General features: G+C 44.8%; 1 protein-coding gene across 2 annotated transcripts in view; it reads right to left on the bottom strand.

Moving 5' to 3' along the window:
• Positions 1–1812: 1812 nt before the first annotated feature.
• cadm3 (cell adhesion molecule 3) overlaps positions 1813–25561 on the bottom strand; it is a 126751-nt gene continuing 103002 nt past the window's right edge. For both annotated transcript variants that reach the window (XM_061839860.1, XM_061839861.1), the window contains 5 exons: positions 24409–24579; positions 23569–23659; positions 16097–16269; positions 10561–10686; positions 1813–3448 (listed from right to left, as the gene is read on the bottom strand). In XM_061839860.1, the coding sequence (XP_061695844.1) occupies positions 3330–3448; positions 10561–10686; positions 16097–16269; positions 23569–23659; positions 24409–24579 (680 nt within the window). In that variant the 3' untranslated portion in view covers positions 1813–3329. The remainder of the gene's footprint in view (positions 3449–10560; positions 10687–16096; positions 16270–23568; positions 23660–24408; positions 24580–25561) is intronic.

The following is a 25561-nucleotide window of genomic DNA, read 5'->3' as shown; positions in this document are numbered from 1 at the left end:
CCACCGAAAAATGAAAACAAAAAAAAAAAAAAAGGCATCCCAAAACTTTTGTCCACATTAGAGTTTATCAAGAGAAGGGCTGGGGGGCATCCTGCCAGGAAATCGCACATCAATCACATATATAGAGAGTGGGGGGTGGAGGTGGGGGGCAAGAAGGTGGATGAGGACGCAGACCGGTCTGATTGATTAAAGAATGAAAAGAAATGGACGACCGCAGGGGCCAGAAGAGGAAAAAGAAGACGAGGACATGAAAGTTGTTCAGTGACTTTGGGGCCGGGAGTGCAGGGTTGGCACGGAGCCCGCTGCAAGGTCGGGATGAGGCGGCCCCAACCTCTTAGCCAGATTGCCGTCCATTTCCGCCACGTGGGCCCGGGCCAACGTTCCCCATTTACGGGAGTCTTTCGGCGGACTGTAACAATGATCTTAAAACAAGGGTGTCCAAAATGGTGGATTTGTCAACGTGGATTATTTCGAGCGGTTGAAGGTGCAAGGTAGTATCGTGGTTATCGTGATTAACTTTCAAGGAAAGAACACGTTAAAGGGGCACACAATCCATCCGTCCATGAATTTGACAGTGTGGATTAGATTATTTCAAGTAGCTCACTTGATTTCCATCCATGTGGTTATCGTGAATTGCTGAAAAGGAATGATCACAAAACAGGAGGCGTGCAATTTGCTTTTGTGTGTTGTGGACTTGTTTCTTTAGTCTATGGATTATTTTGAGTGTTTCTGATGATTTCTATTGCACAAAATAGTGATTATCGGGATTAAATGTCAAGAGAGTGATTATATGGTGTGTCTGTATTTCCTGAGTGTATAACATTTTCTTTTTTGTGATCCAGTTTATTTCTATTGTGCAACATACTGGTTATCGTGAATAATTAAGAAAGAAAGACACATAAAAGTGGTATGCATCTTCCTATGCATGACATAGTGTAGATTTTTTTTCACTCTGTGGATTATTTTGAGTAGTTCTGGTTGTTTAAATTTTGCAAGGTGACCATTATAAGTAATAACTGGCAATAGGAGCAATTACTTTAATGATGAGATGTGTCTATAATGCGCATGAATATGCCTGCGCAACTTTTTTTTTACTTTGTGGATTGATTTGTCGTGGTTCAATTTATCTCTATTGTGGAAGATACAGGTTATGTTGAATAATTAATGGGGAAAGATCAAAATAAACGGGTATCGATGTTCCTGTGGATGACAAAGTGTGGTCTAAACTTCTCTTGTTCTTTACTCTGTGGATTATTTTGGGTGATTCTGGTTATTTCCATTGCACAAAATGCTGAACATCAGGAATAAAAGGCCATGTTACTTTTTTCTCCATTTTGTAGATTATTTCTAATGGTTCCGCTGATATTTATTGTGCAATGTATTGGTTATCTTTAGTAAATGTAAGGGCAACGCAAACGTTACAGGAGGCGTGTGTCTACTTTGTGTGACGAAGTGGATGGTGTACTTGTGTACAATCAACCGTCTTGTTTTATTGTGTGGATTACAGTATTTCTAGCCATTCTGTTTATTTCTATTGTGCATAGTTGTTGGTTTTGATTCATACCACTGCAAGGAAAATGTTATTAATGAGTGGTCATATTTGCCTGTGTTTTATTTGCATGTTTTGGATGCTTTTTGACTATGTGGCTGATTTTGAACTCTCTCTGATTGTTTCTATTGTACATCATGTATGCATCATTGTCGTTTTAGACACCCTTGGTTTAATGCAAGAACATGAATGAGTGAATTTTTCGCTACAGTTTGGTTTATTTTGGTGAACACTGTAAACACTTGACCAAAAAAAAAAAAAAAAAAAAAAAAAGACGCAACTCCCACACATCCTGAAAAAGTATTTTGGGTATAAGGGCCACACTGAAAAGACAAAAATCTATCTCAGGATATAAAATCGTTTTTTTTTTCAAAGAAAAAGTCGTATGGGGGGGGAATATATTATATTGAGATTTAGTCCATTCTCATAAGATTATGAAATTATTTCTAGATTTTTTAGACTGATTTTTTTAGAAATCACAATATTATGAGAATAAATCTCTTGAGAAAAACTTTATATTGTAAGATGAACTTTAAAACTCCAATTTTTACAAATATTATGATTTACACACAAATATATATATATATATATATATATATGAATTGATTCATTTTCATTGAAAAATTTATTTAAAGAAATTTTAAATGATAGAGAAATGATAACTTTTTATCTTTAAAAAATACATGCAGTATTTATGAATTTTGTGGGGTTTTTTTTTTGCATATTTGTTGTTTTTTATAATTCATACTTCAAAAAGTAACAATTTTAGTCCTATTTTTAGAGTATGATGATTTTTTTCCCCCAAGGAATTAAAATAATAATTTTATGCAACATTTAATTCTGAGAAGAATACAATTTAGTTTTTTTTTTGAAAAACGTTTCTATTTTTTTTCCTCTAAAATACAACTTTTTTCTTGAAAATGTCTGAATTTATTTTCACAGCAGAATTATATATATTTTTTTCCCTTTCAGTGCGGCCCCAACGCTCCGTTGTAAAAGATAAACAAAAAAAAAAAAAAAAAAAACTAATTACAACAGAAACAAAACAATACAAATATTTGCATTTGAAGTTAGTTTACATTGCAACGCCATTGTTGGTACTCGTTATTGTTACATTTATTTTCTATTTTTTCCTTTTTCAGATACTCTGGACGCATGTAATAAAAACAGGCAATAAGAGTATTGAAGAAGGTGAGATACATTAGCGAGGATTTTTTTTTTTTTTTTTTTCCCTTTTTGTATTTACAGCGCGCACACACCCAACACCGGTTCCGTCCAGTAAAAAGAATGCTTATATTTATACATATATTTATATATATATTTATACGTATACATGTGTGTAGTGTTGGTTGAGGGGCCGAGAGCTGGGGGGGGACATGGTGGCTTGTACTATTTTGGGCGGTTGGGTGGGTTGGAGGGAATGATGCGGGTAGTTAAGGATGTTCTCAGTTCTCTGGGTGCGGGGTTAATGTGGGAAGAGGCTCATGAAAGACGTCGGAATGTGAGTTACAATTTCGGAGCTGGTTAGAAAAGGGGACGCCCGGATCAAAACGTAGCAATAGCATGTTAGTCAGTTGTTGTGTGCGCGTCTGTTTGTGTGTGTGTTTGTGTCAGTGCAAATCTCACGTCCCTGTATCAATGCAAACAAAGTCCTCACCCCCTACTCTTCCCCTTTATCTGCCAACTGTGTGGTGAAAACAAAATAGAAGATTGTTCTTTCCTCCTCATCCTCCTTCTCCTGTCTTCACTTTTCCTTCCTCCTCCATTCTTTTCTTCCTCCCTAGATGAAGTACTCCTTCTTGTCCTCGGCTCCGGAGTTTCCACCCTCGGCGTTGATGATGGCTGTGTCTGCGTCGGGGGCATCATCTGACCCTTTGGCCTCGTGGGTCAAATATGTTCCTTAAAAAAACAAAATAAAATGTAACGCACCTCTTCATATCATCACTATCACATGGCATTTATACAGTGAAGAAAATAAGTATTTGAACGCCCTGCTATATTGCAAGTTCTCCCACTTAAAAATCATGGAGGGGTCTGACATTTTCAGCGTCGGTGCACGTCCACTGTGAGAGAAAAATCCAGAAATCACAATGTATGATTTTTTTAACGATTTATTTGTGTGATACAGCTGCAAATAAGAATTTGAACACCTGTCTATCAGCTAGAATTCTGACCCCCAAAGACCTGTTAGTACGCCTTTGAAAGTCCACCTCCACTCCATGTATTATCCTGAATCAGATGCACCTGTGTGAGGTCGTTAGCTCCATAAAGACACCTGTCCAGTAAGATTCAAACTTGTGACATGGCCAAGATCATGATTCCACTCTCTGAGTTTGGAGGAAGTTGAATGATGAGTCCCATCCCAAGAATACCATCCCTACTGTGAAGCATGGGGGTGGTAGAATCATGCTTTGGGGGTGTTTTTCTGCACACGGGACAGAACGACTGCACTGTATTGAGGAGAAGATGACCACGGCCATGTAATGTGAGATTTTGGGGAACAACCTCTTTCTTTCTTTGAAGATGATTCGTGGCTGGGTCTTTCAACATGACAATGACCCGAAGCACACAGCCAAGAAAACCATAGAGTGGCTCCGTAAGAAGCATATCAAGGTTCTGGCGTGGTATAGCCAGTCTCCAGACCTAAACCCAATAGAAAATCTTTGGAGGGAGCTGAACCTCTGTGTTTCTAAGCGACTGTCACATCCCATCTGAACGAGAGGTAGGACCCAAATGCAGGAACTCGGAAGACGCAAGGTAGTTCAAGAAGAGACACGTTTATTATATGCCGTGGTCGGGGATCGAGCAGGCAGTCCGGTGCAGCAGCGGTTGTTGGGGCGTCGGGCGAAGAGAGCAGATGAGTGGGCAGGCAGTAGTCGGTACACGGGGAAACAATCAACGCAGGCAGGAGTGTCAAGGAGTCAGGCTTACAGGGTTGGTCGGAGAACGGACGAAGGTCGGTACACACAGGTTCAGTCAGGAATACGAGGGTGCTGGAACGGGACATAAAGCTCAACGAACTGGCGCCGGACCAGTCGTCACCGGGTCCTATATATGCGGGGGATGATCAGGCCGCATGAGGCACAGGTGTGTGCCTCCCAATCAGCGCAGCCGCACAGCTCGTGCTGAAGCGCCAGGATCATGACAGTACCCCCCCCCCCTCAAAGGCACGGCTCCCAGACGTGCCAAAACGAAAAAAAACAGACACTAATAACACAGGCAGGGGTGGGCGGAAGAGGGTCCGGAGGAGGGCACGCCCCCCCCCGAAACCCAGACTGGTGGCCATCCAGGCCACCAAACACGAGGCGTCCGGGTGGACAGGTCAGGAGGACGACCCGGACGCCAAGCACCAGGGTCCCCACGGGGCGATTCGGGCGGACGACCTCTGTGAGGAACAAAACTGCGAAGCAGGAACCAGAACGAGGCAGGCCACTGCTCCAGACGAGAACCTCCCACGCCGTCGTTGCACGACGACCAGGGATTGGTCGCCAACGAGGCCAGGTCCTGAAGTGGCTGGGCGAACTCAGGAGCGAAGAAGATGATGGAGAGCAGGACCAGAGCCATGACTGCCACCCCGAAGTCTCTCCAGCTCCTGGGTGGCTCCACAGAACTCCCCAGCGCCTGCTGGACAGGGACGTGAGAAGGCGGCGGCGCCAGTACCGCCCCCTCCAGGACAGCAACTTGAGAAGGCGGCGCCAGTACCGCCCCCTCCTGGACAGCAACTTGAGAAGGCGGCTCCAGTACCGCCGCCTCCTGGACAGGAACGAGAGAAGGCAGCGACCCCGTCGCCGCCCCCTCCTGGACAGGAATGAGAGAAGGCAGCGGCGCCAGTACCGACCCCTCCTGGACAGCAACTTGAGAAGGCGGCGCCATCGCCGCCCCCTCCTGGACAGCAACTTGAGAAGGCGGCACCATCGCCGCCCCCTCCTGGACAGCAACTTGAGAAGGCGGCGCCATCGCCGCCCCCTCCTGGACAGGAACGTGAGAAGGCGGGGCCATCGCCACCCCCTCCTGGACAGGAACGTGAGAAGGCGGCGCCATCGCCGACTCCAGCTCCTCCTGGACAGCAACGTGAGGCGGCGTCGGGTCGGTCCCCACTGCCACGTGAGCTTGCACTGCATCCGTTGAAACGGCAATGTGGGCGTGGCGCGGTGGCGAATCAGTTTCCAGGGCAACGTGAACCTGAGTAGGTGGAGAGTCAGTCGAAACTGACACGTCGGCGTGTCTCGGGAGCGGGTCAGTTCCAACTGCCGCGTGAGCTCTGCTCGGAACCGCCAACACCTCGACGTGGGAATGGCGAGGAGGCGGGTCAGTCTCCACAGCTACGTGCACTTGGTGAGGTGGCGAGTCTGTTCCCACTGTGGCGTGCACTTGGCAAGGGGGCGGGTCGGTTTCCACGGCAACGTGAACCTGAGTCACCAGTGAGTCCGTCGCCGTTGCGACGTCAGCGAAGCTCGGCTGGATCGCCAATCCTTGCCGGACCTGGGCCGTGAGAGCCGCCAATTCGGCGCTCTGCCGCTCTATCTCTGCCCGCATTTCACAGTAGAATGCCTCGGGATTTGGCGACTCCTCCTCCCTCTGGGCTGGAAGCTTCGCCACGAGGTGCGGGTCTGCCGGTCTCGCCGTTGCCGGCGAGGAGTGGGAGGACGGTGTCTTCGTTGCCACGCAGCGAGAGACACCAGGGAGCGCCCGGCCGGGGCGTCTCCTCTGTCCACCACGCGGAGGTCCCGGGTAGGTGGCCAATCGGGTTCCCTCGTACCGATTGGTGCACTTGGATCTACCGGGCGAAGTCGCTCGGGTGCTGGAAACGCGGGAAGGCAGGGCAAACTGACTGGGATCAAAAGCCGGGCAAAGAGACTCAAAATCAAAGTCGTCGGAGTCGTACTCAGGCAGCCGGTCAAACAAATCGTGGTCCTCCTCATATTCCGAAAAGTCAGAGTCCAGAAGAATATGAGGAGCCGGACGGGTCGTGTTCGGGACGTATTCATACCTCGCTGGCGGAGCGTAAGACACGGAAGTGGAGGACATCAGGGAGCCTACCCGGATTGGGCAGGCTTGGTCCTCCGGCAGACGGTCTCCCTTGCGTCGGTCCCGGCGACGCCGGGTCTTTCCTGCTGGGTCCTGTACTGGCCAGTTCGTTCTGTCACGTCCCATCTGAACGAGAGGTAGGACCCAAATGCAGGAACTCGGAAGACGCGAGGTAGTTCAAGAAGAGACACGTTTATTATATGCCGTGGTCGGGGATCGAGCAGGCAGTCCGGTGCAGCAGCGGTTGTTGGGGCGTCGGGCGAAGAGAGCAGATGAGTGGGCAGGCAGTAGTCGGTACACGGGGAAACAATCAACGCAGGCAGGAGTGTCAAGGAGTCAGGCTTACAGGGTTGGTCGGAGAACGGACGAAGGTCGGTACACACAGGTTCAGTCAGGAATACGAGGGTGCTGGAACGGGACATAAAGCTCAACGAACTGGCGCCGGACCAGTCGTCCCCGGGTCCTATATATGCGGGGGATGATCAGGCCGCATGAGGCACAGGTGTGTGCCTCCCAATCAGCGCAGCCGCACAGCTCGTGCTGAAGCGGCAGGATCATGACAGCGACAGGCCAGAAACCTGTCTGATCTACAGAAGATCTGTGTGGGGGAGTGGGTCAAAGTCCCTCCTGCAGTGTGTGCAAACCTGGTGAACAACTACAGGAAACATTTGACCTCTGTAGTTGCAAACAAAGGCTACTGTACCAAATATTAACATTGGTTTTCTCTGGTGTTCAAATCCTTATTTGCAGCTGTAGCACGGAAATAAATTGTTAAAAAAATCATACATCGTAATTTCTAAATTTTTCTTTTCAGATTATCGCTTTCACATTGGACATGCACCTACGATGAAAATTTCAGATCCCTCCATAACTTCTAAGTGGGAGAACTTGCAATATAGCAGGGTGTTCAAAAACTTATTTTCTTCACTGTAGAAACCACCAATACTACAAATAAAGGTAATATACAATACAGTACCAGAGACATCATCTGGCGCAATTCACAATCAATATTGAACATGCAACATTAAAAACAAAATATTCACCATGAGTGCGGATAATAACACATCATATTTTTTGCTTGGAATTCACAGATTCACCCATTTGTGGATTTTTTGGGGGGGAAACTAGCCTCTCATATTAGCTGAAAAAAGAAGAGAAAAATACTGCATTGGCACTATTTGGTGGCATCTTGGTGCTAATCATTCATATGGAAATGTGGAGAGAAATTTTATTTAGTCAGGAAGGCCGTAGCCTTTTCAAATGGGTAAAATGGGCTTTGCTGCCATCGTGTGGCATCTTCAGGTAATTACAAACAAGTTTTGGGTCACTATCTGTCAGATTATTAGTTTAGTTTGGGCTCCGGCCTCATGCCTCACAAATAGTATGGATGGAACAAATATCAGAATTTGAAATAATGTGTTTTTTCAATGTAGATCAGTAGTTCTGATCTAGTTAGTTTCGAGTTGAGTCGTGTTAGTAGAGAAGGCATCACTGGCACTGATCGTTTCCTTCTGGGAGAAAGCCTTACCAAAGACACACAGAGGACGAAAAGCCTGGATATGACAACTCTCTTCCCTCATAGTCATTTCACAGCTAAGATTTGATTACAGTATAATAAAGCAGTGTATTTTTATTTTTTTATGACTTAAAACGTGTTTTTCTAAAGCAACTGAAAGAGGAAAACCGCCTCCATCCTCCATCGATAAAAGGGGTGGACTATCCACGGTTCTCGAGGCGCAAGAGGGTTTTGGCCTCCTTTTGTGCGGCTATCGTGTGGGCACGGACGCATGTTGAAGTTCTGTTTAGGTGCACACGTCCTTTGCTTGAGTTCATTACAGGAGCTGCGAGCAAGCGTTGCTTGCATTTATTACGGTTGTTATGAGTATTGTGACAACAAGCTCATTGTGTGTGTGTGCTTTGTGCGTTGCCATGTGAGTGAGACAGGACCGCTCAGTGTGTGCAGTTTTAGGGTGAGAAGTTAAAAAAAAAAATGCGTTGGCGATCGGGGATTACAGCTGCGTTAGGCTCCAGCACTCCCCGTGACCCTTGTGAGGCGGCTAAGAAGATGGATGGCTGGATGGATGAATTTTGCTCCCAAAATGCGAAGGAGAAAAATGCAGTTAAACAAAAATATGTGGATGAAAACAGGATGTTTTTACCATAGCAGGAGAGTTCATATTCAGTTTTATTTATTTAATTTTTTTTTTTGAGTTGAGCGCAACAACAAGCCACTCTCTGGCTTTTGTGTCAGACGTCTATCACATTTCACAGTTTCAAATCTTCACTTCTCCTCACTCAACGCTAACAATGACCTGGAATTTCCAAAAGTGACTAAACGTCCCACTCAGAAGTTAGTCACTTAGAAAAATCACACAAAAAGTAGATCCATTTGAAAATAAATGAATAAATAATGAAGTATCCAGAGACGAACGCTTGCATCATATCAAGTGGCTTGGAACATTGGAAGGGCCAAAAAGCCAAACGGTGAAGGGTAATTTATATTAAAAAAAAATGCCTCAGTGGTGTCAGTGAAAGCTTGTGTTCAGAAAAGAAAAATCTTAAACAACTGTCCTGCCACACTGTTGAACAGAGAATATCAGACATTCGCATGGCTACTAATTCATAATTACACTCAGAACTCCAATGGTGAGTATTTTTGTGTTGCATTAGATGAGAGTCGTGACATACAAGACCAGACTTGGTTGAACCGGTAGTTTGTGTGAGAGAGCACACAATTTTAATTTTCCCAAATTACTGGCTTTTGGTCTTGGTACTCTGTATGAGTCGATTTTTCTTGTTGTCATGTTGGTGTATGATTTTTACAATAAATCTGGCTGAGTAAAAGTATGTGTGTGAGGAGGGAAATGAAATCCAAATGTATAATATGGCTCCTTGGCTCATTGATGTGTATGATGTGTTTCTTTGTTGTAACACGGTGAAAATTGTGGCTCTTTATCGCTGACTGGTTGGCCAGCCCTGCTCTATCCAAACCACCTGTTATGGATTACAATTCATTCTAACTAATGGGTAGGGTATTCAATTAGCAATTTTTTTTTTTTTTTTGCGTTACCAGAGATGTGCACTTAACCCATTCGTGGGCAGCATCCCATTTTTGGGACACCATGATTTTCACGCATTATATCCTTCAGTATATCAAAATATTTAAGTGTTTTAATCTGAAGCCAAATTTTGGTATCAGGAGAGGATAACTCATCAGTCAACGTTAGGACGGAGTTATTTCCCTTTCCTTCCTGAGCCAACATGGCTGCCTCAAGTATACATGGAGCGTTTTCCAAGAGAAGAAAGGGAGAAAGGTCAGTATGCAACCAAGTTTGTCTTCAAAATGCTAATCCATCAGTATTATTAATGCATAAGTGTCGTTCTAGCATCAGAATTAATTAATACACATATTTCAGGTATGTACCACTTCACAGAACTGATAACATACCCTTCCCAGTTTTGGGATGCTGCCCGCGAGAGGGTACATCTTTTTTGCTTTTTTGTTATCATATAACTTAACCATAAACGAAAAAGGAAGTGTTATTTCCTTGATTGAGGCCTGTTGGGAGACTTTTATCACAATAAGGCAAAAAATTGCCACACTGCCCATGAATGGTTTAAGCTTCCTTTTTAAGAATTACATGATCCCAAACTTTGGATATTCTGTCTTTAAAGCACTCTCTCCTCCTGGCTTATTTCTACATGAGTCAACACGAATGGTCTGTGTGGAAAAATAAAAACGGAAAAATCTCGCAATATAGAGAATATAAGTAAACATAAAAATATGCAGTACACTGGACCCACAACACATGAGCTACAATGTAGCGCGTGTACTAAGACTTGTGGAATGTAATTTGTTTGTAAATAGGATACTGTCTGTATCCAGCGAACACCCATCAATTCTCAATTTATCAACACATTTCTTTTTGTAGAAACTATCGACTGTGTGTGTCTGTATCTATGGGTGTCTTTATGACCCAAACCTTTGTGTCTGATGAGGTATCTCCCAAGGACAATGAGGAGGCACAGCAGGATGAAGACGATGACAGCCACCACGCCGCCGATCACTGCGTGGTCCACCCCCGACGACGTTGACATGGCTGTGGGGTCTGGGGAGGCGATGAAGACGAGGAGAGAAGGAGGAACACAGCAGGACAGGGGGTGAGGAGAGCAGAGGTAAAGGGAATGAGAGGATGTGGAAATGATCGGGATGGATTGTTTTGAGAAAGTGAGGAGGGCAGGAAGAGGTAAAGAAGTAAGGAGAGGTTGTGAGGAGGTGAGCAATTAAAACATGAAGGGGGGGACAGAGGCCAAGGGATTGATGAGGAAGCAAGGAAAAGTGATGGTGTTTAAAATAGGAGATGAGGAGGAAGTATAGATGGGTGATGATTGATGAGGAGGTGAGGATGGGGGAGAAAAAGAAGGCAGGTGAAGATGGAGAAGCGGCATAGGTGTGAGGACAGGAAGTGAGAAAGAAGTAGAGGCGGTGAGCAGAGAGGAAAGGAGATAAGAAAGGGAAGAGGAGGTGGAAAGGTAAAATAGGATGATGGAGAGAAGCAAAAAACAAAAACAAAATCAGAAGAGATAAACATTCAATGTCAAATAATCTAACAGTGAGATCATCATTTGTTGACATAAACATGTGGCGTACTGGCAGCCGTTTTGGAGCTAAAAAACAAAAACAAGTGACGCAAAATGAGGGGGGTGGAGAGTCGCAACTGGAAGGGGGTGTGGGGGTTAATGGGACGCACACATTCGCAGACACACATACACCCAGGGTATAGAAGGGAAAATATTTGTGTTAAAAAAAGGACTCTGATAAAAGTACAAACACTGATACAAATCCTGTACTTAAGTAAAAGTTAAAAAGTACAATGTAATGTAATGTTTATTGTTGAATACAATACTAATTTTCAGAACTTTTATGGTGCATAAGACACAAAGCGTCTTCCCTGAATCATTCCGACAACATCAAACTAAGTACAGTTTAGAAGTATTCATACTTGGGTGCTTTCCACCATTGAGTTAAACATACACACACACACACACACACACACACACACACACACACACACACACACACACACACACCACACACACCACGCACACACGCACACACACGCACACTCGCACAAAACGCACACTTGGGCTTGGAGGTGATGCTGACGAGGCGAGACTGCCAAAGAGGCCATTAATCCCACTTGTCAGTGTCGGAGGGGAGGGGGGGTCACACACATGCGCGTACACGCACATCCACGCACACACAGTGGACACAGTGTAATTGACCAGTACCACTCAAAGGGTTTTGTGTTGGTAGGACGTGTGTCGCATACATGCCTATCGCCATAAAACATTCATTACTCACTCTGTCTGTGTGAGTGTTGACAGAAACATACAACCACATAGACATACATAGACACACAGAAATGCACTCAAACTGATGAAATAATGGGGAAAAAAACTAAATACACAACACCAGAATAGCACAAACTCACAGGCCACAACAGTACACAATTGAATGAGATCAACACAAGAGTCGTATTAACAACCAGAGCTCCACCAAGACCGAATAATATTGCCTATTTGACTGTTTTTTGTTTTAGGGTAAGATTCTACAGTTCCACTCTAATCCTGTAGGTGACAGTAGTGCACAAAATAAAATGAGCCACAATCTACCAATAACGTCACCTACCCACCAGCCCCAAAGCAACTACCTTACCTACCAAACCTATCAACCAGAAGTTATCCATCTTTTGTACCAATGTTTCTAAGAAGATAACCCAACCAAACAAGTCACACATTTACATTTATTTACTACTGGCTACCATCCTGCCAACCGGATCTCCCTATCAATCCACCAACTGCACCTACCAGCATACTGACCTACATAACTTACCAAAGTAAGTACCTACTGCCCTATTTCCTAACCTAACTACCAACTTATGCATCTGCCTACCAAGATAGCGAAGGACCAACTTAGCTGCCTACTACTGACCGAACAGCCTAACGTACCTACCATATTTACCTACCAACCAACATACTACCCACCTGTGACTAACAGTTCACAAAATCCACGGTACATTTTACATTTGTGGTATTTAATGTTACGGGTTTTGGTTCAGTTCGGCCCACGTTGACACTTCAAACTCCATCCATTTTCTTTGCCGCTTATCCTCACAAAGGTCGTGGGGAGTGCTGGAGGCTATCCCAGCTGCCAACGAGCAAGAGGCAGGGTACACTCAGAACTGGTTGCTAGCCAATCGCAGGGCACATGGAGACAAACAGCCGCACTCACAATCACACCTACTGTAGGGGCAATTCCGATTAATGTTGCAAGTTTTTGGAATGTGGGAGGAAACCGGAGTGCCCGGAGGAAATCCACGCAGGCATGGGGAGAACATGCAAACTCCACACAGGCGGTTCCGGGATTGAACCTGGGACCTCAGACCAACGCATTACCAGCTGATCTGCCGTGCCGCCCACTTCAAAATCATTTACCAAAATTATTATACCCATGTTTTTTGCATTTAACTTTTCAGAAAATATACTGAAAGTATATCTTCACGGCTTTATTATTACTTTTTATTGTTGTATTATTATTTGCATTATTTTTTTATTCATCTGAAATACTGTATATATTTCCTGTTGTACAGTATCTATGTCACCAGCATATCGTGAAAGAGAAAATTACATGGTCTTCCAAATGGTTGGCAAATGGTAAAATAAAGCTGTGTACCCATCTGTTGTCATTCATATAACAGAATAAGTCATGCTTCCCTGCAAGTATACTGTATATGCGTTATGTTCAATTAAACAACTTTGAGAGGTTTTATGATTTTTTGTTTGGTGGTTTACCATGGGGTTTATCTAATTGAAAATATGTGCCCCCACACAACAAAAGTTGGGCAACACTGGTGTAAATCACTTTTCAAAAATCTCCTAAAAAAAGTCAAAGCTCAAGTTAATGAAAAAAAGTCTTATTTGTCATAGCCGAACATGTTTCATAATTAATATCCAATTGAGGAATGTTATCTATCGAAAGAAAATCATCCATAAATGAATGTCTCTTCTTTTACAGGACATACACACCATTGTCATCTTTTTGATGATGATTTAATTTATTTTTTTAAAGACCACCACAACCGATTTAAGTTAAAAGGAACAAATAATGACTTTTGGCATTAAATTTGGGTTTTTTTACATCCACATCAGATAACTGGATAGGAATTATCACAGTCTGGGGACAGGCTAGCTGGATGCTAGCATTACATATCCTCAGGGTGCTGAAGTAGGTCAGATGCACCTCTTGCAATACCAAATTTGTTGGGACTCACGAACTTATGTACTGTTGGAGGTGTGTTTTTGCATTATCAGTTCTCCTGGAAATGTGCCCAGACTTATTTTTCTGACCCTACAACGTTGCTGGGGAGACAAGGAAATGCTAAAAACAATGGGGCAGACTTGAAAGTGTTTGGAAAAGTAGTTTTCTATGTGAGATCGCAAGAAATGGGCACTATATTATCCACTGTTCAACACAGGCCCGGGCACATTTTACGCCGCAACCATACTCACCGCCATGTTGACCTGCATTGGCATGACTCTTCACTGCTTGGCCACATTGGTAAATCACAAAAAATGAAATAATTTCCGTGCTTACAAATTGATGGGGACAAACGCGGACCGAACCGAAACAGTCAAACTGAGCCGATTTGACAGGTTCCAAAAACTGTTCCATCCCTACTACCTACCCACCTAACAGACCCTATTGACTACTGACCTATCACCCACCCATGACCAAAACTATAAAACCAACTAACCAACTGAACCTACCTATTCACCTATGTAACAACCTATTTACCTCACCTACCTTCATAACAACTGAACTATGATCAACTGACTAACAAATCTACTTAACCAACTACCTACCTGATGTACTTACTCACCGACCTACTGACCAATCAACAGACCGACAATCCTACCGACCATCCTTCCTTCCCAGACATCGACCTAGCAACTAACCTACCTATCAATCCTGCTAACCAAGCAAGTAAGCAACTATCTACTTACATGGCCATCTGCTTGCGTACATACAGTACCCACTTGTCATAGTACCTACAGTCTACTCAATAAATATGCACTGAGTGGCCTCGTTACCTAACTACCCCTTTACCTATGTCTCTAACTACAGACATAGCTACCATAATTCCTATGCCATTTACATTTTTAATACCTACCTACCCATCTACCAGTATTTCCTGATGCAACTCTTGTATCTCATTGGATTGTGAGGCTCATGTCGTGCCTTGTACAAACACACAGGTGACAAACAGGTGCACGTGGTACCTGCGAGATTTTCAGCAGCATCTTGGTGAGTGGATGAGTAAACGATGGGATGATTGTTTGTTGTGTGGTCATGTATGTGAGAGTGTGTTGTAATGTCATATTCAGTGGGTATCATTGGGTGGGCGAGGTGGCAGGGAGGAACAAAGAAAGAAAGAAAGAAAGACAAAAAAACAGCAGTGAAACCCCGACATGCATACAAAGTCATTGTCTCCATGGCGACAAGTTGAGCAACTGCATTTATTTGCCATGGTGGGCAGGGGCCTCACACTTGTTGATTTTCATTTACGTACGTATTCATTTTTACCTGTGAGGGTCTCATGTCCGTTCGGCCCGTCGGAAACTGAGGGAGTCAGTGAGGAAGGGGGGGAAGGGGGGGAAGGGGAGGAAGGGGAGGAAGGGGAAGAAGGGGAGAAAGGTGAAGGCGATGTGGAGGAGTCAGGGATGACAGTCAAGTCGGGGAAAAGGTCATTGGAAAGTAGGGTAGAGGCAGCAGTAGTCACGGTAGTGCTGGCGGTGGGCAGCGTTTCAGATGGGGAAACAGTGGAGGAAAGTTCAGGAAGTTCAGGAGGGGAGGAAGTGGGATCAGTCACCAGGGAGGAAAATGTGGGCGTCAAAGTAGGAAGGGAACTGGTGGAGTCTGTGGATTCGTTGGGATCTTTCGGGGAGTTGAGCGGAGGAAAAGCGCGATGTTGAATAAAAAAGATGGCGGATTGTACAGTAAAGGAGAAAAAGGGGAGTGAAGCGCGAGGCAAAAGCGTTTGGAAGCAGAGCGATGGCGACGTAGTTGGACAAGAGGAAACAAATAAAACAAAATTAGAAGAGAAAAAAGGTAGAAACAGAAGACAATCCAGGACTTTTTCTGAAAACATTCCCAAAACATTCCTGCTAGGGGACTATCCACCAACATACTTAGAAAAGTAGCTAGAACAAAAAAATTACATAGATATCTAGCTACATACGAAAATACCTACCCACCGTGAAAACACGAAATAGGATCCCAAAGTTGTCCTGAAACAGTCCCCGCGCATTCCTGCTTCTCATTAGTTACATATATATCTATAATACCTAAAACTACCTATACATCATACTGAGCCACCGACCTAAATAACCATTTGGTCATCCTATAAACATCAAATAGAATCCCCCATTCTTCCTAAAACCTTCCTTGAATCTTACCTTGCACCAACAGCACGTACTCGCCGTCGCTGCTCCCGATGCCGTTGTCAGCAAAGCAAAGGTACACGCCGTTGTCCGACTTGTTGAGCGCCTCGAAGCTCAGAAAACTGCCCTCCGCCTTGGCCTGTGAAGGGAGCTCTCCATCCTTCTTCTCCCAAATGTAGGATGTCGGCCTAAAACCCACAAAGTTAGAAAAAAAAAAGTTGAAAAAAAAAGAAATCAAAAGCAAGGAGGCGATGAAACGATTAGAAGACAGGACAGCCGTTAAATGAGAGGATGAAAGGGAGAATGAAAAAGTGATAGGATGAAGGATGGATGAGGGAGAGGAGGGCTGATGAAGGGAAGACAAGGGAACAAAGATCGGCGTTTCGAATGCTAGCGAAAAATCCATCGAGAGATGAGAGCGATAGCGGCGGCGCTCCTTGATAAAAGAATCAATTATGCAAATGAGACGCTCCTTAAGGCGCTCAGTGGTAATTGCAATGACGGCCAGCCGGAACGCCAAGGAGAACCAAAGTAGCCCCCCCCCCCACACACACACACACACAACCCACAACCCACAAAAATGGGTGAGAAAACCTCAATTCAGCTTGAAGGCTGAAACTCCAGGAAGAAGATGGAAACTCTTCCACCAGAAACAACCTTCAACCAAGTCATTCACAAAACTTTTATTTGTGGTTTTAATCCACTTTCAGTCAAGGATCCTGTTAATGCAGTATTTCAGAATGAATACAAATAATCCATCCATCCATCCATTATCTACCTCTTTCCGGATCGGGTCGTGGGGGAAGTAGCTTCAGCAGGGATACCCAGACTTCCCTTTGCCCAGCCACTTCTTCCAGCTCTTCCGGAGGGATTCCGAAGCGTTCCCAAGCTAGCCGAGAGATATAGTCTCTCCAGCACTACCTGGGTCATCCCCGGGGTCTCTTGCCAGTGGGACATGGCTGGAACACCTCACCAGGGAGGCGTCCATGAGGCATCTGAATCAAATGCCCCAATCACCTCATCTGGCTCCTAACAATGAAGAGGAGTAGCGGCTCAACACTAAGTCCCTCCCGGATGACCGAGCTTCTCACCCGAGCTCTAAAGGAGAGCGAAGTAAACTCATTTCGGCCGCTTGTATACGGGATCGTGTTCTTTCGGTCACGACCCACAGCTCATGCCCATAGATGAGGGTAGGAACGTAGATTGACTGGTAAATTGAGAGCGTCGCCTTTCGACTGAGCTCCCGTTTTACCACAATGGAGCGATACAAAGTCCGCATCACTGCAGATGCTGCACCGATCTGTCTGTCGATCTCCCGCTCTATTCTTCCTTGACTTGTGAACAAGACACCAAGATGCTTGAACTCCTCCATTTGGGGAAGGATCTCATCCCCAACCTGGAGAGGGCACGCCACCCTTTTCCGATTGAGGATCATAGTCTTGGATTTGGAGGTGTTGATACTCATCCCAGCCACTTCACAATCGGCTGCGACTCGCTCCAGTGAGAGCTGGAGATCACAGCTTGATGAAGCCAACAGAACCACATCATCTGCAATGAACAGAGAAGCGATGCTGAGGCTACCAAACCTGACACCCTCTACGCCTCGGGTGCACCTAGAAATTCTGTCCATAAAAGTTATGAACAAAATCGGTGACAAAGGGGAGCCTTGGTGGAGTCCAACTCTCACCAGAAATTAGTCTGATTTATTGTCGGGAATGCGGACCAAACTCTGACAGTGGTCATACAGGGACCGAAAAGCTCGTATCAGGGGGTTCGGTATCCCATACTCCCGAAGAACCCTGCACAGGACTCTCCGAGGGAAACGGTCGAATGCCTTCTCCAAGTCCACATAACACATGTAGACTGGTTGGGCACCCTCGAGGATCCTCCGAGGGTGTAGAGCTGGTCCACTGTTCCAGGGCCAGGGCAAAAACCACATTGCTCCTCCTGAATCTGAGACTCGACTTCCCGATGGACCCTCCTCTCCAGTACCCTTGAGTAGACCTTACTAGGGAGGATGAGGAGTGTGATCCCTCTATAGTTGGAGCACACCCTCTGGTCACCCTTCTTGAAAAGGGGGACCACAATCCCAGTCTGCCAATCAGAGGCACTGTCCCCGATGTCCACGTAATGTTGCAGAGCCGTGTCAACCAGGACAGCCCCACAATATCCAGAGCCTTTAAGAACTCCGGGCGAATCTCATCCACCCAGGGGGCCCTGCCACCAACGACCTTTTTAACCACCTCGGTGACTTCAACCCCAGAGATAGAAGAGCCCGCCTCAGAGCACCCAGACTCAGCTTCCTCGTGGGAAGGCGTGCTGGTGGAATTGAGGAGGTCTTTGAAGTATTCTCTCCACCGACTCAAAACATCCCCAGATGAGGTCAGCAGCGCCCCGTCCCCACTATACACAGTGTTGACGGTGCACTGCTTCCCCGTCCTGAGATGCCGGACGGTGGACCAGAATTTCCTCGAAGGCGTCCTGAAGTCTTTCTCCATGGCCTCACCGAACTCCTCCCATGCCCGGGTTTTTGCCTCAGGGACCACCGAAGCTGCATTCCGCTTGGCCACCCAGTACCTATCAGCTGCCTCGGGAGTCCCACAGGCCAGAAATGCCCGATAGGACTCGTTCAGCTTGACAGCATCCCTCACTGTTGGTGTCCACCAAACCAAGTAATGTTCTCAAATGCAATTAGTTATATTACTTTGATAAAGTAACTGAAATAGTTACACTACTATTACATTTTTAACAGGGTAACGTGTAATTGTAACCAACTACATTTCAAGTAATATTCCCAACACTGCCACCTGCCCAAACTACTTAACTACTACCTGCTGGCTGACCTTTACCCACGACAAGCTATATTGGATAAAGCCTTAGACGTCCTTCACCTGTAACGTGTTGTAGTGGTACGGTAAAGTACCAGGATTACTGTGATCCTGTAATCTTCATATCTCAACTTCACATAAACCAACGTCTTTTGACTGGTGCCATCCCAGTGGTGACATGGCTGTTTGCTGATTGAAAGTGAACAAATAATGAGATCAAGTGCAAAGAAATGCGAAATGTATTTGCTCTCATCGTAGGATTGTTTTTTTTTCTCTTACAGTGCCACAATCTGCTTTTTAAAAACCTTGACCTGGCTTGCTGCTGCTTTTCTTTTTTTTTTTTTTTCAACGGCATTTGGCAACATCCGCGCGATTAGCGGGCCGCTCGCTGACTGTAAAACGCACATTGACTTTTGAGCGTAATGTTTCATAACAGCCACTTACAGACGCTAAATGCAGGCTTAATTGTTTGCTTAATTGCCAACGATCTGTCACTCTGAAGGGTGGGGTGGAGGGGCGGTGGCCAGGGGGGGCAGGTGGGGGTTCGCACAGCAACAGCCCATCACCTTTTACAGCCAGCAGGAGACCCTCTTCCCTCTTTCTTCTCTGCGTTTATGAACATTTATGCAGCTGTTAATTTTTTTTTTATGACGGTTTACGAATATTATTGTCAGTATTGTTTTTACCTCTGTTTGCTGGCCTACTTACAGAACTTGAAAAACTAGACATAGATAGAGCTTACCTACCTATCTACAGTATATACATGTCATAATCTACTTACTAACCTATGTAACTACTTACTGACTGATGGTCAACGGACCAGTCATCTTTCCTCCCTATCCAAATTCATCCATCCATCCGTTATCTACCGCTTTTCCGGATCAGGTTGTGGGGAACTAGCTTCAGCAGGGATATCCAGACTCCCTTTCCCCAGCCACTTCTTCCAGCTCTTCTGGAGGCATCCCGAGGCGTTCCCAAGCCAGCCAAAAGACAGTCTCTCCAGCGTGTCCAGGGTCGTCCTTGGGGTCTATTTCCGGTGGGACATGCCCAGAACACCTCACCAGGCAGGCGTCCATGAGCCATCCGAATCACATGCCCCAGCTACCTCATCTGGCTCCTCTCAATGCGGAGGAGTAGCGGCTCGACACTGAGCCCCACCCGGATGACCGAGCTTCTCACCCTATCTCTAAGGGAGAGCCCGGACACCCTGCAGAGGAAACACATTTCGGGCACTTGTATCCGGGATCTTGATCTTTCGGTCACGACTCACAGCTCATGCCCATAGGTGAGGGTAGAAACGTAGATTGACTGGTAAATTGAGAGCTTCGCCTTTCAACTTAGCTCCCTCTTTACCACAACGGACCAATACAAAGTCTGCATCACTGCAGACGCTGCATCGATCCATCTGCCGATCTCCTGCTCTATAGCTCTGGATCTAGCTCTAGGGACATGGAATGTTACCTACCCAACCCTCCTCAAAAAAATACCTACTTACCGATACACTTACAACTTAAATCATTACCTCCCTACCCACCAACCCAACATTCGTAGCAACTTTGTTAGGGTTAGGGTTAGCATGGTGTGCCGAAAGAATATAATTAAAAAAACCTAAATGTTCATTTATTGAGAGGATTAGTGGGTATCAATCCAACTTCTGACACCAGATACTTTAAGTAAATTAATTATTCCAGGTCGGTTTCCAAGCCCCCCTGTCGCCCTACCCCAACATCCACGACCACCTTCCCTCCAGCTTTTATCTGATCTAGCTGTCAATCTAACTGACAGGAGAGAGCATGTGTATGTGCTATGATGGAAAAGGTGCGAATGGAGATCATTATGGGGAAGGACGTCAGGAGAGCCGGCAGGGAAGGGGGGGAGCAAGATGGAAAGGCGCAAATTGGCGGCAGGTGAGGTGGCGGGGAGGGGAAGGACGGGATAGGGTGGATCGATGCGTGCGGGTGGCTCGAAGCTTCATCTATAATTCAGAAAGGCCACAAGGAAAGAAGGAGTGTATTTGACTTAAGATCTGTGTGTGTGTGGGGGGGGGGTGTTTGTGCGTGTGCGTTTGTGCATGTGTGCATGAGTTTTACAATACAACGTGTCCATGTTCCGTTTATCTGCCCACAGGTGGCCTATTACTCTTTTTTAGTTATTGACATGAGTTGTTGCATGTAATTAGTGGATCCGTGGGGTAGTGTTTAGCAGACTTGATCCCACTTCTGACTCAAAATTACCCGTGGCAATGGTTGCTCAACGTTTCAATATATTATTGTTCACACGGCTAGAAATGACTATATAAACACAGGTGCTAGCATTAAAAAGAGAACTAGATTCCACGTGAGAAGCGTAGGATGGAATCCAGTTCTGACATAATTACCTTGGCCGGCCATTGTATTGACATGTCATTAGGAGGCTACAAATAACTAATATAAACGAGTGTGCTGGATCCAATTCCACATCGGTAGAATGAGATCGAAGTTCTTCTGGGCCGTGGTGGCAAATCGTATTGATGCGTCGTTCTTACATTCGATGATACGTGGCTGGAAATGACTAAAATAAATTTGATAGTTGGTGTCAGACATAACAATCCAAATCATTTCTGACATCAAATACCTCAAGGCTCGACATATTGACTTGTTATTGCAGCAGATCTGGAAATGACTAAAATCCATGCTTTTTGGGGCTCAATTTTTGTAGACAGAGGATCTGCAGCAGAGGGCAAAAACTGCTCTATCTTAATTTTCATGCATGAACAAGGTTCGCTGTGAGTGTTTGCTAATTTAGCAGAGCGGTCTCTGACAAAATATGTGTACCGGCACAACAAGGGTCTCTTCTTTGACATGGCTGACGGAAAAAACATTATGATGCCAAAAAGTCTGTCTGAATTTATGCTTGCTGTGAGCACGTCGAACTAATCCAATTATGTTAGAGTGCTGGTCTAATGTGATTTTGGTAAATTTGATTGGGACACAGGCAGACAGGTTCTGAGCTCTGTGGATATGCGTTGTGGAAGTCAGATGCAATCCATTCATAAGTATATCAACAGTGAGCATCAAACCCTCTGAGTCATTGAGGAAATCATTTTATTGAAGAAATTGTCAATATTATTATGATTATATATATTATGGTCGTACTGTATAATATTCTTAAATCAACCTACCAACCACAGGTTACACAAAAGGCTGGGGGTGGAGGACTATCTCCAAGTGCCCACTTCATGGCGCGGGTATTTGTGATCTACTTTACATCATCCAAGTGTGGCGGTCTAGTTGCAGTTCCGAACTCTTCAACTATCTGGACTCGAGCAAATCAATTTCTTTGTGCGCCACGTAAAAGACTGTCAGTGTTTCAACCACACCAGGAGTCAGAGGACAAACTTTGATTGAGCAGGACTGAAATCGGCAGTGATCACACCCAGAGCAGCGCAGACGTCCCTCTTTTAGATGCACAGGGGTATGTTGGTTCACAAAATTAGCATTACCGGGTCTAGCGCGCCTACATACATTTACACCACACACTGTACAGCATTTAAGACAGTCACAAATAGAGAGACCTTGGTGCCAGACATTGGATTTGAGTCAACTTCCGACACAAAATACCTAGAGGCAGCAGCGGCTTATTGTGTTGATACATCATTGGAATGCTTAGATATGACTAAAGTGAACACATACTGTTTGGTGTCAAAAGAGCGATTGCCCTTCTGTCACCAAATACCTCGAGGGAAACGCTATAAATGACTGGAAATGACATTTGTAGCTAATAAATTAGCCAGCCCCACCTCCCAATAATTCTGTATTTGAAGTGGGATTGGAACCGACGCCTCACATTTCATGTAATGAAAGTCACTGTTTTCACATCCTTGACAAAGTTGGGAGATGACATCAGCAGCCCAAGTAGTTTTCACTTTTACATCATTTTTGGTTGAGTAGTAGAACGCAGACCTCAGCCAAAGTTGGAGTTGCACTTCCTGAGGCATTAATTAAAAATGTTCAGTCAACTTGAGTGTGAAAATGCACACCACGTGTCCTGCAGAGTGATTGACAGGGAAAATGTAAGAAGTGTCAGAAGTGGGATTTGAACCTAGGCCACCCTTGAATTGTTTGGTGTCAGAAGTTTGATGCAGACAAAAAAGTTAGATGGTGTCTGAGGTTGGATTGGATCCTCACTACTCCAGCTTTGAACTTTACATTGGCGTTTTTTTTCAAGGGTGCATGCGATCGAGCAGATTCTTCAGCATATGTTGGAATCAAATCCCACTTCTTACACTAAATAACCTTACATGGGGTGATTTTTAGCCCATTTCTGATTGCAAACACCGTAGGGTGTCTTATCGCACTGACTATAAGTGACAATGAACTTTGTTTTTTTTTTTTAAGTGTTTGTGATCAAACGGATTCCTCTTGGAGGCATGAAAATCAAAACCCATATTGGACACTAAATGAATTTGGGTGGTGAAGACTCGTATCCCACTTCTGCCACCAATAGGAGCATTTATTTGGCTTCAATCACTGCTTTGAAACAACACAACGACAGCCTGGGAGGTGGAAGGGGACTGCAAGTGTACGGTACACTACATTTAGTGTCTAGACCGGTGTTTTAATCATTTATGATGTCTGTGTGTTGCCAAGTGTATGCTTGTGCGTGTGTGCGTTGTCTCACTCAGGGTTGCTATTGCCCAAACACTCGAGGTAAAACTTCTCCCCCTCTCGAGGTAAATCGCTCTCGGGCAGGATCTGAACATTCGGGGAATCTGTAAATGAAAACAAACACACACACAGAGTTACATAATACAGGACTGAAGTCGGTGCAGGCATGCGCACGACAGAGATGCTCTCGTTCATCTGTATCGTCGTCGACACACATCTGGACGCCGCCTCCCAGGATGACATCAACCCCACACCCTATATCAAAAGGCAGTACCTGGGTAGGCCACATGGTGGCAGCACCCCCACCTAAAAGTGTACACGCCTAGCTACAGTCCTCTTAGCTACTACACACTGTAAATATAGACCATCCTATACTTTTTCTAGCTGCATTCTCACCCACCAGCAATTGTGGGAAATAGGAAGGTAACAAAGGAAAAATACTTTGTTAATGTACTTGATGTTTTTATCTGTACTTAACTTGAGTGTTGTACCGCTTAAAACACACATGACTTTTTTTTATTTTATTCTTATCTGAGATGACATGCTGTGGTGACCCCTAATGGGACAAGCCTAAAGGAAAATGGATGGGTTAGACAGATATCATCCAGAGTTGTCTACCATTTACTCAGGACTTTGTTATTTTTTTTTCACAGAACACTTACTCTTACTCCCGTAATTATTTGGAGGACTACATTTTATATTTACAATGTAACAGTAAACTTTTTGCCCATGCTACCCACTCTGCAGGAGTTGAATCAGGGTTCCTACATTTACCAGATTTCTCTTTCTATTTCTATATGTACTTCTACTTCTGGGTACATAATCAAGCACCTTTGCCTATAATGTGACTTACATAAGACTTGGAGAGCCTGCTCGCTTCGCTTGTCTCCCGGGGCGAGGGACGGGTGGTCCACGGCGCAGGTAACCACCTGGTTGTCGTCGGCACGGCTCACCTCCAGCGTCAGCTCGCTGCTCACATTGTACGTGGGCTCGTCCGGAACCGACTCCACTACGTCCGGCCGGCCTGCAGTGGGAAAAAGAGATGATAAATAACAATAAACGAACAATGCTTAGTGGCAACCTGCAAAAATACCATTTGAAGCTTGTTTTCCTTCTAAACAAGATTTTAAAAAAAGATTCTAGAATTCAGATTCGAAACTCATAGGAGGTCTGTAATTTCGGTTTGAATTGGCCATTATAGTCATATTTCTCCAAGTTCTACTGGTCCTTCAAAGTCAGATTTTGTGCAATTGCTTTACAAAAATCTGTACAATACATATTTGACAGATGAGAGACACTAAATTGCCAGGAATTTGAGTTTTGTCATTGCATGTAGAGGGAAGATGAGAGCAAAGTTTGATGACTTACTATAGGGCACAACATTTTTTTATAAGCTCTTGATGTTTTTGTGGTGGAAATTCATCCCCCAAAACCCGTTTCACTTACAGTAGAAATTTAATAGCAAAGACAATCAGGAGTATACCCACAAAAAAAGTCTTGTGTACCAATCTCTGAAAAGGCACAGGAAGTCTGCCATTTTGTTTCAAAGCGGTCATTTTGACCTTTTTCTGAGCTTTTCATAGGAATTTTGTCAAATCGCTGCTTGATTAGAAGTGGGTAAACGAGATAAAACAGTGATGTTGAAAGTTAGCATTTGAGTTTTGGTCATTAAATGCACTGCGATGACTGAAAAAAAAAATGACAACCATACAACAGCAAACAATACTAGGGGAGAAGGGTACAAGGCAGCAAAGCTTTTAAAGCTTCTGTTAGGACTCTCGGATGCTATTTTACTCACATTATGTCCATTTTAACTTATATTAGTACCAGACTTTTATTTACTCTCTGGACATTTTTTTCTGCCTGCCCCTTAAAATTTCACTTTGTTCACCTCCCTACCCCCCCAAACGCCATACACCACTGTCAACTAATTAGAATGTTCTACTTTTTGTGCCGCTGCGGCACAACGGCGACGCCCATTTGTTCCAATTAGATGAAAAATGTGT

This window comes from Syngnathoides biaculeatus, chromosome 13, assembly GCF_019802595.1.
Source record: "Syngnathoides biaculeatus isolate LvHL_M chromosome 13, ASM1980259v1, whole genome shotgun sequence".
Taxonomy (NCBI): domain Eukaryota; kingdom Metazoa; phylum Chordata; class Actinopteri; order Syngnathiformes; family Syngnathidae; genus Syngnathoides; species Syngnathoides biaculeatus.
The sequence above is the reverse complement of the archived record's forward strand: the minus strand, read 5'-3'. Positions and strand labels throughout refer to the sequence as shown.